This window comes from Macrotis lagotis, chromosome X, assembly GCF_037893015.1.
Source record: "Macrotis lagotis isolate mMagLag1 chromosome X, bilby.v1.9.chrom.fasta, whole genome shotgun sequence".
NCBI lineage: Eukaryota > Metazoa > Chordata > Mammalia > Peramelemorphia > Peramelidae > Macrotis > Macrotis lagotis.
In genome coordinates this window covers 42466274-42481551 of record NC_133666.1, presented here as the reverse complement: position 1 = coordinate 42481551, position 15278 = coordinate 42466274, and the positions used below count along the sequence as shown (strand labels likewise).

The 15278-nt window shown below is 38.1% G+C and overlaps 1 protein-coding gene across 4 annotated transcripts in view; it reads right to left on the bottom strand.

Annotated features, from left to right (window-relative positions):
• The window catches only part of AFF2 (ALF transcription elongation factor 2), a 389617-nt gene that overhangs the window by 144043 nt on the left and 230296 nt on the right, over nucleotides 1-15278 (bottom strand). For 2 of the 4 annotated variants that reach the window (XM_074200828.1, XM_074200829.1), the window contains 3 exons: nucleotides 13233-13319; nucleotides 9941-9977; nucleotides 9661-9715 (listed from right to left, as the gene is read on the bottom strand). In XM_074200828.1, coding sequence (XP_074056929.1) covers nucleotides 9661-9715; nucleotides 9941-9977; nucleotides 13233-13319 — 179 coding nt within the window. The remainder of the gene's footprint in view (nucleotides 1-9660; nucleotides 9716-9940; nucleotides 9978-13232; nucleotides 13320-15278) is intronic. The other 2 variants (XM_074200830.1, XM_074200832.1) reach the window with 1 other exon arrangement.

The following is a 15278-nucleotide window of genomic DNA, read 5'->3' as shown; positions in this document are numbered from 1 at the left end:
TGTGTGACCTTGGGTAAGTCACTTAACCCCATTGCCTAAAATTAAAAAAAAAATAATTGCTTATATCTTCTTACATTTGCAGAATTTTTACATTTTTATTTCACTAAGGTTTTCTTGTTGAATGCTCAGTATTTTTCCCTACTGTGAATGAAAGTATTTAAAGAGGTATGTTCCCTAAGAACTGCTTTGATTGCCTCCCAAAAGTTCTGGTATATGTCTTGTCATTTTAATTCATGAAAGTTATCTATTATTTCTATGATGTGTGCTTTGGCCTATGTATTCTTCGTGATAAAGTTATTTAGTCCCTCTATAATTTAGAATCTCTTCTTCAGTGTCCTTAATTGATTGTCATATTGTATGGCAGCCATATGGTCAGGAAACTCTATTTAATAGTTTTGCTTTATTGCATTTGTTTATTTTAAGGTATTTTTTGCACAAACACATGGTAAATTTGTGTAAAGCAACTGTATTTATCAGAGAAATAGCTATTTCTTTTTACTTCCATTGAATGTGAAATATTTAATATATCTTATATTTTGAAAACCTTATTAAATTTAGTATCTTTTTACCAGTTAGTTTTGAGTTTTTTAGTTTCAAAAAGGACTACAGCAAAGCCCCAAACTATTATAGTTTCTTTTTGTCTATTTCTTTCTATAATTTGATGAGTTTTTCTTAGATGCTTATGGCATTCACTGACTGTCCTTTAAATATTAATATTTACCATGATTTTGATTTTTGCTAGATCTCTATAATCTCAAAACTCTTTATTCCAGCATATTAGAGATTCTGAATGTTCAGCATCATGACATTCCCTACAAATATTTTTCTTACTCTTTTATAGATCAGAGTTTGGCTGGGCAGTTGTGGGCCATAATGTGGTCTGTAATGACCATCTAGTTCTAATACTATGTATTACTTGAGTTCTGCAGTATTTTGTGAGGGATGCATTTGCAAGAGGATTATTTACCATGCATCATTCCATGCAAGTTAGCAAGCTTCTGTTATATAATTACAGTCACCAGGTGATTTCTTGCTAGGCATTTGATACTAAATTTTTAATATAGTGCTACAGTGATAAAGTACACAATGTTTACCATTAGTGATTATTATTATTATTATTATTATATCTAATATAAAAATCACCTTTATACTGTTTTCTCATAATGATCACATGCTTAATATAATAATAATTCATCTTATACTCAACTATTAGAGACCCTTCCAAGTCTAACTATCTAGGTTTCTCTAATCCTATGACATTCCCAGTGGTATTGATTTGTGTTGAATAAAGAGAATCATACAGATAGGATCCCTGTACTAGACTGAAACTATTGCCAAGGCTACACCTACACAGCATCTATAAATCAATGAGGATGGCACAACAAAAGTCACAACTGATGTCTGCCTAACATTTTCAGGTCTTAAACCATGCTGTTGGAAGTTGGCGGGAGCAGACATTGGTTGCTGGAGGTTGGGGTGGCATGGAATGGGAGGTAGGAGAGACTGACCACTCAAGTTCAAAAGAATACTGAAATGCTTCAGTTGGAAATAAGGCAATTCCATCTCAATCTTTAAGTCTATCTGGAATACTCAAAACCTATAAGCTACTCAAATCCAAGAGCAGAGATTTTGATTTTTCCTTAAGCTAGCTGAGCACAAATCTCTATATTTTTGGACTACTATAATTAAACTAAAAATCCCAACCCAACACCAAGTGACCCCTGGTTTTTGTTTCTGTTTTTTAGTCTTCTTTTCAAGGGCCCCAAGCCATCAGTGCTTTCTGACAACAACGCTGTTTGTTGTCACATTATCCATATCCATATCCATATCCAAACCTCAGTGTAAAATCTATTTGATGTCTGATTACTCTTCATAAAGACCTCATGCTGATGCATCTCAAACTGTGAATTACCTTTAATTCACAGCTTGATAAGGCTGCCAAATTTTGTTTTCTGTGCTCCCAGGTGGCTGTCTCTGACACAATGGAAAACTTCCAAAAAAAGATATGAAATACTCGTGACTAGCAGAATCTGAGAAGCCTAGGATATCCATCAAGTCCTGATCTCAGAATTCTCAGCTCACAAATTGGCCACATTTTTAGGAGAGTCACTGTCATTCCTGAGGACTCCACACTGAACAGTAACGTTTCTCATTTCCTTAAAGAACAAACATGATCCTGATTCAAATTAGCCTTATTTGGTTGCTATTTCATTATATAGTCAAAGAATCTGTGTGAGATAGATAGTGAGCTAGTGGAGAGAGAATGCAATTCAGAGCATCAGAGATAGAACAGTTTCAATTCCTCAACTGGCTGCATGTTTCCCTGGGCACGTCATTTCACCCTTCAAAATCTCAGTTTCCTCAGGTAATAGCACCTACTTCTTCAGGATTGGTCAGAGACTCAACGCAATCCCTTTTGTAAAACTCTTTTGTAAATCTCAAAGTGTCATAAAACATCGACTATATATACTACATATTAACATCAGTCCTTATTCAACTTCTGATGGTTTCATGGAGGTCATGAAGAGGCTATGAACAAGAGAGTCTATTGTGAATGATCTCTCTTACCTTCAGAAAAGATATGTTTCAAATTGTAAACCGTATGGATTTTTGGTGGAAGATTGATGTGCAGTATTTAATCTGCTTTATTTTTCCTTAGCAAATGCAGAATATTTTAAATACATCCAAGGACAGACATACAGGCATGTTGTATCCAGTACGACTACTTGAAGACAGTTTGAATTTTTTTCATCCTTTATTACTGATGATCAACATGACTAGAAATAATTTTATTTACATGCCAAACAATTTCAGCTGCCTTTAAGTACCTTAAGTATAAGGTGAATACATGAGTCCAAGGGAGGTTCTGGGAACTTAAGAATTCTTGCTGCTAATCTTGCTGTCTGTATACAAGTGGCTGAATTGGATGGAGCCCAAAACAATGAGTCTATTTGATTCTCTAAGGTTCAACTCTAAGCTGGGATCCTGTGGTGCAATCTGAAAATAATAGGCCCTTGCTTATATGCTATTAAGATGACCCCAGGTAAAGTGAATGGAGCAAAGCTTTCATTCCCACATCCAATTTTTTTGAGCAATAGATTGCAGCCCTGGGGGAACAATTTAGGCTGTTTCCTTCACTACCATCAACTGTAAAATGTAGCTAAACATGATGACCTTTATAAATGTATTAAAAATATAATCACATGAAATTTGTAAATATTGAGATAGGATACTTTTGAACAAAAGCTATTCTCTTACAAGTTTTACTCTCAGTTAAAATGATTCTCACTCACAAAAATCACTACAACTAATTGAGTTTTACTTTGTTCTTCTATACATATCAAACCTGATGAATTTTTAGATCATATAAAATTAAAGGCAACTACCTTTAAAATATGATATTTGAATTGACTGTTTGGGAAGGAGTATAGTTTTTATTTGGGGGGAATGGGATTAGATATTAGATATGACTACTGTTTCTAATTCTAAATATCTAAAATGGGCTTTCGAGGGTGGTGTCACATCTAGATTTTTACTTTTCTGATTCATATTTTGTCTTTATATTTGAAAAGACCCAGCCTTATAGTTAGCTAACTTAATAAAAACTAATCAATGTATCCACAAGCATGGCATTTCCACGGAAATATACGACTGTACAAAGCACTAGCCAATCTGGTCAGAATTTCTGAAGGTTTTGTCATTCTTCTGTCAGTAGCATTCCTTTAGCCCTACTTTCTATTCAGATAGTATGGAGCTTCTCTGTGCCAACTCCTACCAGCACAGAAGATCCGGTTGGCTATGTATGGTCAAAATATTGAGACACCTCTACTGGCCTCCTTTAAACCCCAAGTTTGCTTCACTAAGTAGAGGAAGTGGTTTTATGATCGGGGGAAAAAAATGTCAATATGATTCTGTTCTCCTGAGCTTTTATAGAAATGACCCAATCATTCTCTCCAGCAGGGGTTAGAATATAGGATATACTGGAAAAAACCAGTTTTGGGTACCTTCCAGCTGGACAGTAGCCAAATGCTAACAATGAGAAGGAACAAAAGACATGCACGTTGGAGGCTGGCATGGTCTCATTGGTAATGACAGAACACAAATCTAAGTGAAGGGTTGACTGGATGCCCTCAAATTCATGGGTGTTGACAGAAAATCTTTCACAGCGAAATTGGTTGTACCTTATCTGCTCCCACTTAGTGTGCCACCTAGCTAGCTAACAATTCTTACTGGTAGAAACTAGGCTGTACTCAAGCAATGCTAAATCCTAATCCACAGGATCAAACCTCCAAACTCAACAACAATGAGCAACACAACATAAACACACCGTTCATTCTGAGTGGAAGGTTAAAAAGTTGAATATTTGTATGTCACCATATGCTAGTAGACTGTGTGAGAAATCTGAGGTTTTTGTTGCTCAAAATGGAGCAGCAAAATACTCCCATTTTGCTACTAACAAAGACCGGTATTAATGCCATAGGAAAGAACCCTAACTTTGACTCCTTAATCTACTTTTTCTTCTCATTCAAATTCATTGGCTACTAAAGTGAGAGAGGGTATTGTGAGTATGTGAAACAATACACATTCTAAATTGGGTAATTATATGTAACAGAAGGTTTTGGCTGCCACCCAAACACAGGTGTCAAAAAGGAAAGACCTAATCCCAGCTAGAAGACACCACATTTCTTTTCTGTTAAATGGTTGTGGTAGCTTTGGCAAAACAACCTTACCTTTATCAGGGTAAAGGCTCTAGCCAGCATGCTAGAACATAGTGGCCTACTAAGCAGGGTTCCAAGACATGACCTCCAAGTAGCCATGGCATGACTCCAAGAGGGTTAAGATTAAAAAAATCTGAGTTGGAATACAGGTCATGATCTGCTCTTCTATGATAGTCAATCCTGGGACTAGTTTCCAATGCACCATCCTTATCTTCAGCCCCCAACACACCCTTAGTCTATCCCAGTAATTTTATCTGCACATTAACAATCTTTTTCTTTCCAGCAATCTTGTTGACTCTTTAAGAGACCACCACTACTCACCTACAGCACCAAACTGGACAAGGACCACTAGGAAATTGGGAAATTCTTGCTCCCCCCTCAAAAAAAACCCTTCCCATCCTCAGATGTTCATTTCGTAGCTGTGACAAGTACCCATCAGAGAAAAGGTTCTTTCTACTCAAGAGCAGGGAATACCAGGAACCTTTTTCCTCTCCCATGCCCTCTCTTTAGTTTTGAATAAGACAGAATGGGTAGCACAGGATGAGAAGACATGGACAATGTGGGAGCTACATCACAAATCTCTCAATATTGTTTCCTCCCCAAATCTACCTCTCCTTCAAATACTGCTATTTCTCTTAAGAGTACTACCATCCTATCTGTCATCCAAGTTTCCAATCTTGGTGTCACTGTGGATGTCTCTATCCTTCATGCCACATACACAATTCATTGTGAGATCTTGGTTCTTTTTCGAGAATGTTCTTCTTGGACAGATTTCTCATCCTCTCTCAAAACCAGACCCTTGACACCTCTTACCTGGATTAAGGTTATTCAGCTCCCACCTTGGTCTCCCAGTCTCAAGTATGCTAGTATACTGACTGAAGGATCAAATGTTGTTTCATCTCTGTTTTATTGTTTTATATTCTCAAGTAAGTTTGATAATGCACATAATCATTAGTACATGTATATGTACTACCTATAGCAACTTACTTGCTGTCAAGGAAAGGGGAGAACGGAAGGGAGAGAGGGAGAAAAATGTGGAACTCAGAATCTTATCCAAAAAATGAATGTTGAAATCTTTCTTTGCTTAGAGTTGGAAAAGTAGATTCATTAATTTTTATCTTTTTTCTATATATTTTTGGTTTTTTGTAAGGCCATGGGGTTAAGTGACTTGCCTAAGGTCACCCTGCTAGGTAATTATTAAAAGTATCTGAGATCAAATTTGAACTCGGGTCCTCCTGACTCCAGGGTTGGTACTCCTATCCACCATGCCATCTAGCTGCCCCATTTCATTAATTTTTAAAAAGAAAGAGAAAAAACGAATATAATGTCTATAATAATAATAAATTATACATATTGGTGATAGATTTTCAAATGTTTTTTTACATGACCAAAAATGTCTGGAGACATTTAGGAGAATGAATTGAGATGGACAGATGGATCCTGAAGAGAACAGCATGGAACACAACAGAGAGATATAAGGAACAGCCACACAAGGCTACTAAATGGAGCTCTGTGGCCAGGGAGGACCAGACCTTGGGACAGGAAACACCAACAATTGCTGAAGAATAGGTGGCTCAGTGGATAAAGTACTAGCCCTGGAGTCAGGAGTACCTGGGTTCAAATCCAGTCTCAGACAATAATTACCTAGCTTGTATGGCCTTGAGCAAGCCACTTAACTCCATTTGCCTTGCAAAAACCTAAAAAAAAAACAATAAAAAAACAATTGCTGAAGAACAGAAAGAAGCTCCAGGAACTTCTTTTACACAGGACAGAGAGAAAAGCTTTGAAAAACTGAAGCCTGGAGGGCTTGTGCTCATATAAACAAACCCATTCAGAATGACAGATCTGCTTTCTCTCAACTATTGGGAGGAAAACTTGGAAAGAGTCTTAGGAATTAAGGGATGATACTGAATGAGATAAACCACTGTTCTCCTCTCCCTAAGGTGCAGGTTTCCTAGGTTGCATAGGGGCTTGTGAGAAGCTCCTCTTGGAATTGGCCTTATCTTTCTGGGGCTCTGCTAGGTTTACCTGAGATCAGAAAGAGAGGACATTTATATGCCCCAGAGGACTCCTACCTACCCTGCCAAAGAGAAAGTCTGGGAAGCTGCCTGGACAACTGGGGGAAAAAATGCTAGGAATGTTTCAGTTGATCATAATTTGGGAACTTCAGATCAGATGGCTTTATGGAAACCAATCTGTCCTGTGGAAAATCCATCACCCCCTAGGAGAAGGTGGCTCCTTTCGGCTGAGATTTGATTGATAGCACGAAGACTTTGGAGCTAGCCACCCAACTGAGAGCAAGGGCTTCATAAAACGGCCTGTGTCTGCTCATTTTATATTAGGCTTCCTATAGAGAGCTTTAGTTCCATTAACTACACTATATACCACTGAGCTGTGGAGCGCTGTTCTTTGGAAATTCAGCTTATAACTATAAACTACGATTGACAAGTCTATTACTGCTGGTTACAAACTAGTGAAATATTGTATTTTATGATATGCTCACCAAAACATTTTTCACAGAGGAATCCAAATATACTTCCTTTCAGAATAAAATCATTTTAGGGTATAATAACTTTTTTTTTATGTTTCTATCAGACAAAGTACTTAATGCAAGCTTTGCATCAGTTAAAAGTTTGAAAACAGGGACAAATTCCCAAACTTTTCAGAGATATATATCCAGCTGAAGCTCATTTACTCCAGCAGAGAGGGTGGCAGGGAAAGGGGAAATCTCCTCAAAACATATATTTACTAGGCAAATGGTAAGCGAGCAATCCATTTGGATATAAGATAAGCCATAAAACAAAAATCCAATAATGAGAGCTGGGGTGTGTGTGTGGTATTGTATTTTGTTGGCTTTGCCTTTAGAAAGACCTTGATTCAAGTACTTTTTCTAATATACTGACTGTAGACAGACACACCTACCCCCACTCACAAGTAGAATAGCATATCCATAAAGTAAAGAATGACTGTATAGACACATCTATGTATACACAGAGAAGGAATAGACACCCATTTGCAAAAGCCTTCCTGTTGTCAAAATTAGCACACTATCCACTGCTTTACTCAATGACTTCCACAGTTCCATGTGATCAAACCCTTGAAAATTGGGAACACTTCTTTCTCATGTGAAAGGAAGGTCACCAGACCAATGTCTGTAATTATGGGACCTATTTTAATTCATTTATTTATTTAAGGAAGTGGGCTTAAGTGACTTGCCCAAGCTCACACAGCTAGATAATTCTTAAATGTCTGAGGTCGGATTTGTACTCAGGTCCTTTTGACTCCAGGGCCAGTACTCTAACCACTGCGCCACCTAGCTGCCCCATGAGATCTATTTTAAAGGAGATAATGACACATTTCCTATTGATGAGCAGAATTCAGAAGCAAGTGGCCTCTTGGGGGTAAGTCCAAATTCGAACTTTAAAGAAAAGTCTAACTGCCATTTACTGGCATTACATTTCTCTGGGTACATTTGCCACGGACTCATGCAATCCCAATTCTGATTTAGAGCTTGAAGGGAGCTCAGAGGTCAACTAATTCAACCTCCTCCTTTTACAGATAAAGAGACCAAGGGAGGGGAGAATACAGGGAGAATACCTTATTCATGGTCACGTGGAGAGACTGTAGCAACACTGGCATTGGAACACAGGTTTTCTGATTTCAAATTTCATGTCTCTTCCACTACCCCAGGCTGTCTCACCCATTATCCTTCTGAAACTAGTAAATGTGAGAGGAACTGCCCTCATCAATTAAGAACTGCAACTTTTTTCCAGTAGGATTGGAGATTTCAATAGGAAGGTATGGTATAGATTAGAAAAACAAATTCAAGACTGGCAGTGGGGTCAGGATTGGGTAAGACTTTTGGGTACAGTATCTCCCCTACAGAATGACCTTGGCAATGGCATTCCAGGGCTCAGTGTCTTGGTTCTTTGGAAAGTCATTTTCAATAACCATTTAGATCAAGTCATTAGTCTTTACAAAAAAAGCATCATCTAACTCACAATGGAAAGGGAAATTTGCTCTTTTTCTTTTTAGGAAAGGAGACCGTCATGAGAAAAACAATTCCTTGGAAGGGCTGGCTATAGGAAAACGAATACTTCATCATATACTCTACAGGTCTAAGTATGATTTTTTTTCTTTTTTTATCCACACCCTTTATCCAATCATAACATATATGAGAACTGCAGCTAGCTTGAAGGAAGCAGCAGAGTGCGACTTTAGGAATTCCAGTATAACATCACTTAATCTTTCATTCCCTCATTCTCCATTTTTGGTTGGTCTTTAACATACAGTTGCTAAAAAGAGTCACAGACAGCAAGGTTGCTAGTTAACTAGGTTAATTTACCTAAAACTACAATGTTTGATTTTTTTGAGTCTTGGCAATGTAAATCCGGACCTTGTCTGTATTCTGTCAAGTTTCCCCCCTCCCCTTTGTAATCCTAACATAACATTTAACCAGCACTAACCATGCTGACCTCAGTGTTTGGTGGCCTGGAAGTAGGGCCTTCTTTTCCACGGAGGGTCCTGGTCACTATGTAGATTTGTGGTTTTTGTTGCATGTTATATATTTTAAAGTTTCTGGATACATCTATATGAGACCTGTACAATCTGCTGAAAAGTACAAACCTGTAAGAGAACAACCAGTTTCTAGCATTGTTCTATACAACTGTGACCATATCAGCTGCCCTGGCATCCTACATGATGAGCTAGCCTGCACGTATTGGGGATGTTAATCACGGTTACCCTTACCTGTCTCTGAAAGATTTCTGAAAGGAATATACATTTTATTCCCAAACACAAACACTGTTCCAATGTGCAGAGGCACACACTTGTCTTCATCAACAAGGGAGGAAAAAAAGATGAATTTGCTACTACAGGTCTACAATTTACTACAAAAAATAGCTTTCAAACATAATAAGCTTCAAAAAGTACGGGTACTTACGACTTCTGAGACACAGGAGGTTTGGTCGTCGCTTTGATGTCAGTGTCATTCCACTCTGAAATACACAATAAAAAGAATGATCAGTTCATAATTTCAAATGGCCAAAACCCAACCAGGCCCCCCAACTTTCAGTCTGCCCAATTTGGTTTAGCTCTACAGCATTCCAGATCAGAGAATGTATAAGAAAAAAAGGAACTGATCTGAGATATCCCAGGAAGTTTAATTTCTTAACCCAGGTTTGGGGAAGGGGGGAAAAGGACTAAGAAAAATGAAGACCTACTTTGTACACTGTATCCTGAGGTCGAAAGCTGCAGATCCTACAATAAACCATAAAGAAAATATAAAGTATTAATTAAATGATACAAAAAAGAAAACGTATTGGTATTGCTATTTAAGATAAGATTTGACTGATGCTGTTGAAAAGGAAATCATTATTACCCACTCCATTAACAAGAATTCCGCTTATACTTCCATTGTAAAGGATAATAATTTGTTCATCAGAGGCTCCCCTCTACCTCTATGACAATCAGCTAGTGGTATGGACTTGTAGTACAAATCAATCTGAGCTCTTTGAGATGGCATGATGGCTTTCAGAATATTCCTACAGAGGGGAGGCTAGGTGGCACAGTAGATAGAGCACTGGCCCTGAAATCAGGAGTAGCTGAGTTCAAATCTGACCTCAGACACCTAGCTGTGTGGCCTTGGGCAAGCCACTTAACCCCATTTGCCTTGTAAAATCCTAAATAAAAAAAGAATATTCTTACATAAGAAACAATTGGCAGTGCAGTACTAGCCTTGAGGGAGGAATAGCTTAGTTCAAAACCAACTATAGACACTAAATGATACTGGAAAGTCACTTGACCTTGTTCTCCTTCATCTGTAAAATGGGGATAAAGATAGCACTTACCTCCCAGTATTGTTATTAGGATCAAATGAGAAGCTTAAAGCTAGTTCTCATTATTTATAGTAGTTGCAGTCGTCATAGTGGTCATCACTGTAGTCAGAGTAATTAAAGTAGGCAAATACCTAAAGATGTAAGGTTTAAGCACAAGGGTCCAGGTCTCAGTGTAAACCAATGTCACCATTATTTTTTTTCCATTTATTATTAAATATAAGACAAAGCTCTTCCCCTCCCTCGACTTTAATTCCTTTCTCTGTAAAATAAGAGAGTTGGACCGGATGATCCCTTAAAGTCCCTTTTAGCACTGTATTTTTACCTTTGTCATGGCCATATATCAACGATTCCGCAGATTTGGCAGTCCACATAATTGGCAGAACTGACTCTCAGACTGCTCCTTGAGCACTTTTTATACATTTCCATTTCAATTATGCATACGTTTGTAAATGCAGAAACTGCATTTGAACACAAGATCTAAAAAACACATATAGCCCAAATGATAACAATACACAATCAAGAAGCAGCAGGGTTGCCACCATCACCTTAGAGGATGGGCTTCAGCTCCATTTCTTCCTCTTTTGTCTTTAATGATGAAGCTAACGAGCAGTTGGCTAAGCAGCAAGCAGGAAGGGAAAAGCAGGCCAAGGGCAGAAAACATGGTTATACAATGATCATCATGCTATGATTAGGTGTGTCAACCCAGACCCAAAGATAAGCTTATGGCTTGTTTAGGCAGCACATCTACCTATTGGAGATGCAGCCCAGCCAAGGCTATTTGTTGAACTGTAACACAATGACTATTTTGACATTCCTGATTCTAAATAAATCTGCCCCAAATTTTAAATTCACTAGCTCAGTGGAAATGGGGGGGGGCAGTGGATGAGAGAAGGGAGATGCCACCACTTTACCACCTTAAAGTTATATTTTACTCTTCCTTCTTCTAATGCCCTAATGTTGGGCAACTGAGTGGCATAATGCACTGGGGCCTGGAGTTAGAAAGATTCCTCCTCCTGAGGAATTACAAATCTGGCCTGCTATGTGATTCTGCACAAGTCACTTTACCCTATTTGTCTCAGTTTCCTCATCTGAAAACCCCAAGAAACCCCAAATGCAGTCAAGGAAGAGTCAGATGTGACTGGAACAACTGAAAACAACAATATTCCTAATGCAATGAGTCCTGATCAATTCCACTGTCATACCATTTCCATTTCTGGCAGTTGCCTTCAGATTCCTCTTCTTATGGACACCATTTTATGATAGGTCCTGGACACCTAGACCAGTGCAATGGACTCATTTGAAACTAGTCGATGGCCATCATTCACTCTCTCCTGTTTCTATATGGCCTTCATGATGCTGTCAGATCAATCTTTCTTACCTGTAGTTTTCTGTTTTAAAAGTCTCTAGTGGCTTCTACTAAAGATCCTTGAAACTGTGATGCCATCTCCCTTTCTCAACCTTGGGAATATTACATGTTCAATAATACATATTCCCATATAACCCCAATGTCTTCTATGTTCACTCTGCTCCTATCTGGAATACTGTACCTTACTTCTCAATCTGATCAATTCCTACCCAGACTTCAAAAGCCATCTCCAGCGCTACCTTCTCCATGAAGCCTTTATGGATATCTGCTCTAGTCAGCATGGGCCTCACAGAGTCCTTTGTTTTTGAAATGATTTAATGCACTTAACTATGTAATTCTGCATATAATAGCCATCTTTATTTGTATCTAAACTCCAAAGTAGGTTGTAAGCTCTGGAAGGCCAGTAGCCAAACCTCATGCAAAATTTATTTCCTTTAGAAGAGAACTTTATTCACAATAAACACTCAGGGAATGTTTGTTCAGACCATGGAGAGAAACCTGCATGACTTGATGTTAGAAGAAATTTAGGTGGTTTGGAAGAATGCTGTGTCAGAAGCCGAGTTGTTTCAAGTCAGAGCGCATATCCACTAAAAATAAAAAGTCATTGCAAGGCTCAAGGCCTGCCTCTAACCTATTCTGGCTGCAGGACCTTGGGCAAGTCTCTCTTAGGACTAGGTTGCAGAGACAGTACAAATTCACTCTAAGCAGAAGGAATTTCCTCAGCTCTCTTAGAAAAATGAAATTAGAGATGCAGTCTCTATCCCTATCCCTTAGTTCAGGAACTACTTTTATCATTCCTAGAGGACTAAAGCAGAGGGGTCATATCCTTGGTCACAGGCTAATGTGCAACATCCTGAAAGTAGCCCTCAACAGTTTAAAATGTAACTGGGTAGAGCAGACAAGTAGTGCCATGGATAAAGAACTGACCCTGGAGTCAGGAGGACCTGAGTTCAAATCTGATCCCAGACACTTGATACTTACTATCATGTGACCTTGAGCAAGTCACTTAATCCCATTACTTTGCAAAAAAACCCCAACAAAATAACAAACAAAAGAAAAAAAATAACTGAGAAAATCCAACAAAATAAATAAATAAAAATAAAATGCAGATAATATTATAGTTTAAAAGAAAGTCAATGTGGGCCCACAAGGATCCTTATGTATGGATTAATGGTCTCCATTTCTGTTTTAGTATGATAGCACTGGGTTATAGAATTTAGTTTTCATGGAGTGATAAGAAGAAATGAAATTCTAAAATATAAAAAATATGAGAAAGGAAAAAACGGAAAAAAGAACAACAAAACCACTGACCTTGCCTGAGTTGAAATTTTTACTCTGTTCTGCTTTTCCTGGAGTTTGAATTGCAGAAACAGGAGGAGGCCAGGTATAAGTCATCTCCTAATGTGGGGGGAAAAAGCAATGGCAGGTTCAAATCACACTCGTAATCTCTCCCCCTAACACACACACGCACGCACACACACCCCACAACATGGCTTACTGGGTCACATTGTCCAGTGACACAGTAGATAAAGAGAAAATGCTGAGCCTAGAGTCAAGATGATCTGTGTTCAAATATGGCCTCAGACATGTGGTAGTTGTGTGATGCTGGGTAAATCACTTAAGTTCTTTCTGCCTTTATTGCTTTATTTGCAAAATGGGATAATAAACAACATCCCTGGTTGTTGCAAGAATAAAATGACTTAATATTTGCAAAGCTTAAAACACTATATAAATGCTAACAATTACTCCTGCTAAAAAAAGACTATCATCAAATGACAACTGAAACAGGAGCAAGAACTGTTTAGGAAAGAATGGAAGAGAAATGGCTGAACTAAATTTGGGGAACTGCACTATCTATGGCTTCATCATTCTCCTCCAAATAAAAGCCCTTTCTATAGAATGAAGAATCAAAGTGATGGGGTCACCCAAAGAACAATGGAGAGATGCGTAAAAAGGCAGAGAATATCTAGAAAGATGATTTAGCGTAAGACGTGTTAGAAGAATATCATCCAAGAGATCTATGACTGGTCAGAGGAGGTCAGTCACGAAGTGAGAGTGAGGAATAACAGAAGGATAGCCCAAGCCCTATATTGGGTACTCACAAAATGTTAAGACTGAAAAGATTGGCTCCAGAATATTGAGTGAAGCCTTCCCCTTGCCCTGCCCTCCCCTCATAGAAGATTTATGAGTGGATGTGCATAAGAATCACATTAGATGAGAAGGGATGGGTTGGTCCAGTACATTGGGGAATATTCAAAATAACACACCTATTGAGGAATTATACAACAGAGCAGATTGTTATTCATTATTTGCACTTAACAGTATTCGGTTTTCAATATTCATTTTTGGAAGATTTTGAATTCCAAATTATTCTTCATCCCTTTTCCCCTTCCCCAAAATAGCAAGCAATCTGATGGAGGTTACACATGTACAATCATGTTAAATACATTTCCACTTAGTACTGTTGTGATGGAAGCAAGAGAACAAAAGGGTAGAACAAAGGTAAAGAAAAAATTAAAAAATATTTTTTTTAAAAAGGGAAAACAGTCTGCTTTGGTCTGCATACAGACACCATACTTCTTTCTCTGGATGTGGATGGAATTTTTCATCATGCATCTTTTGGAATTGTCTTGGATCACTGAATTGCTCAGAAGAGCCAATCTGTCATCATAAACTGTACAATGTTACTGTGTACAATGTCATCCTTGTTCTGTTCACTTCACTCAGCATCAGTTTATGTGAGTCTTTCCAGGTTTTTCTGAAATCTGTCTGCTCATCATTTCTTAGAGAACCATGGTATTCCATCAACATTCATATACTACAACTTGTTCAGTTATTCCCCAATTGATAGACATCTCCTCAATTTCCAATTTCTTTACTAGCACAAAAAGAGCTGTTACAGATATTTTTGTACTTGTGGGAGTTCCCCTTCTTTTTTATGATCTCTGTGGAATACAGACTTAGTAGTGGTATTGCTGGATTGATGGGAATGCACCTTTATAGCCCTTTGAGCATAGTGTGAACTCTAATCTTTTTTTAGATTTTTTTTCCCAAGGCAATGGGGTTAAGTGACTTGCCCAAGGCCACACAACTAGGTAATTATTAAGTGTCTGAGGTTGGATTTGAACCCAGGTACTCCTGACTTCAGGGCCCGTGCTTTATCCACTGCGCCACCTAGCCACCCTATGAACTCTAATCTTAAGAAAAACATATATATATGTATGTGTGTGTGTGTATATATATATATATATACACACACACACACACATACATACACAGCCCTCCTCTTTGGTGTTATTAATGATAGCTTCCTAAGTCTTAGAAGGCACTTAGAAAGGAAGGCACTCCATTCTTTCT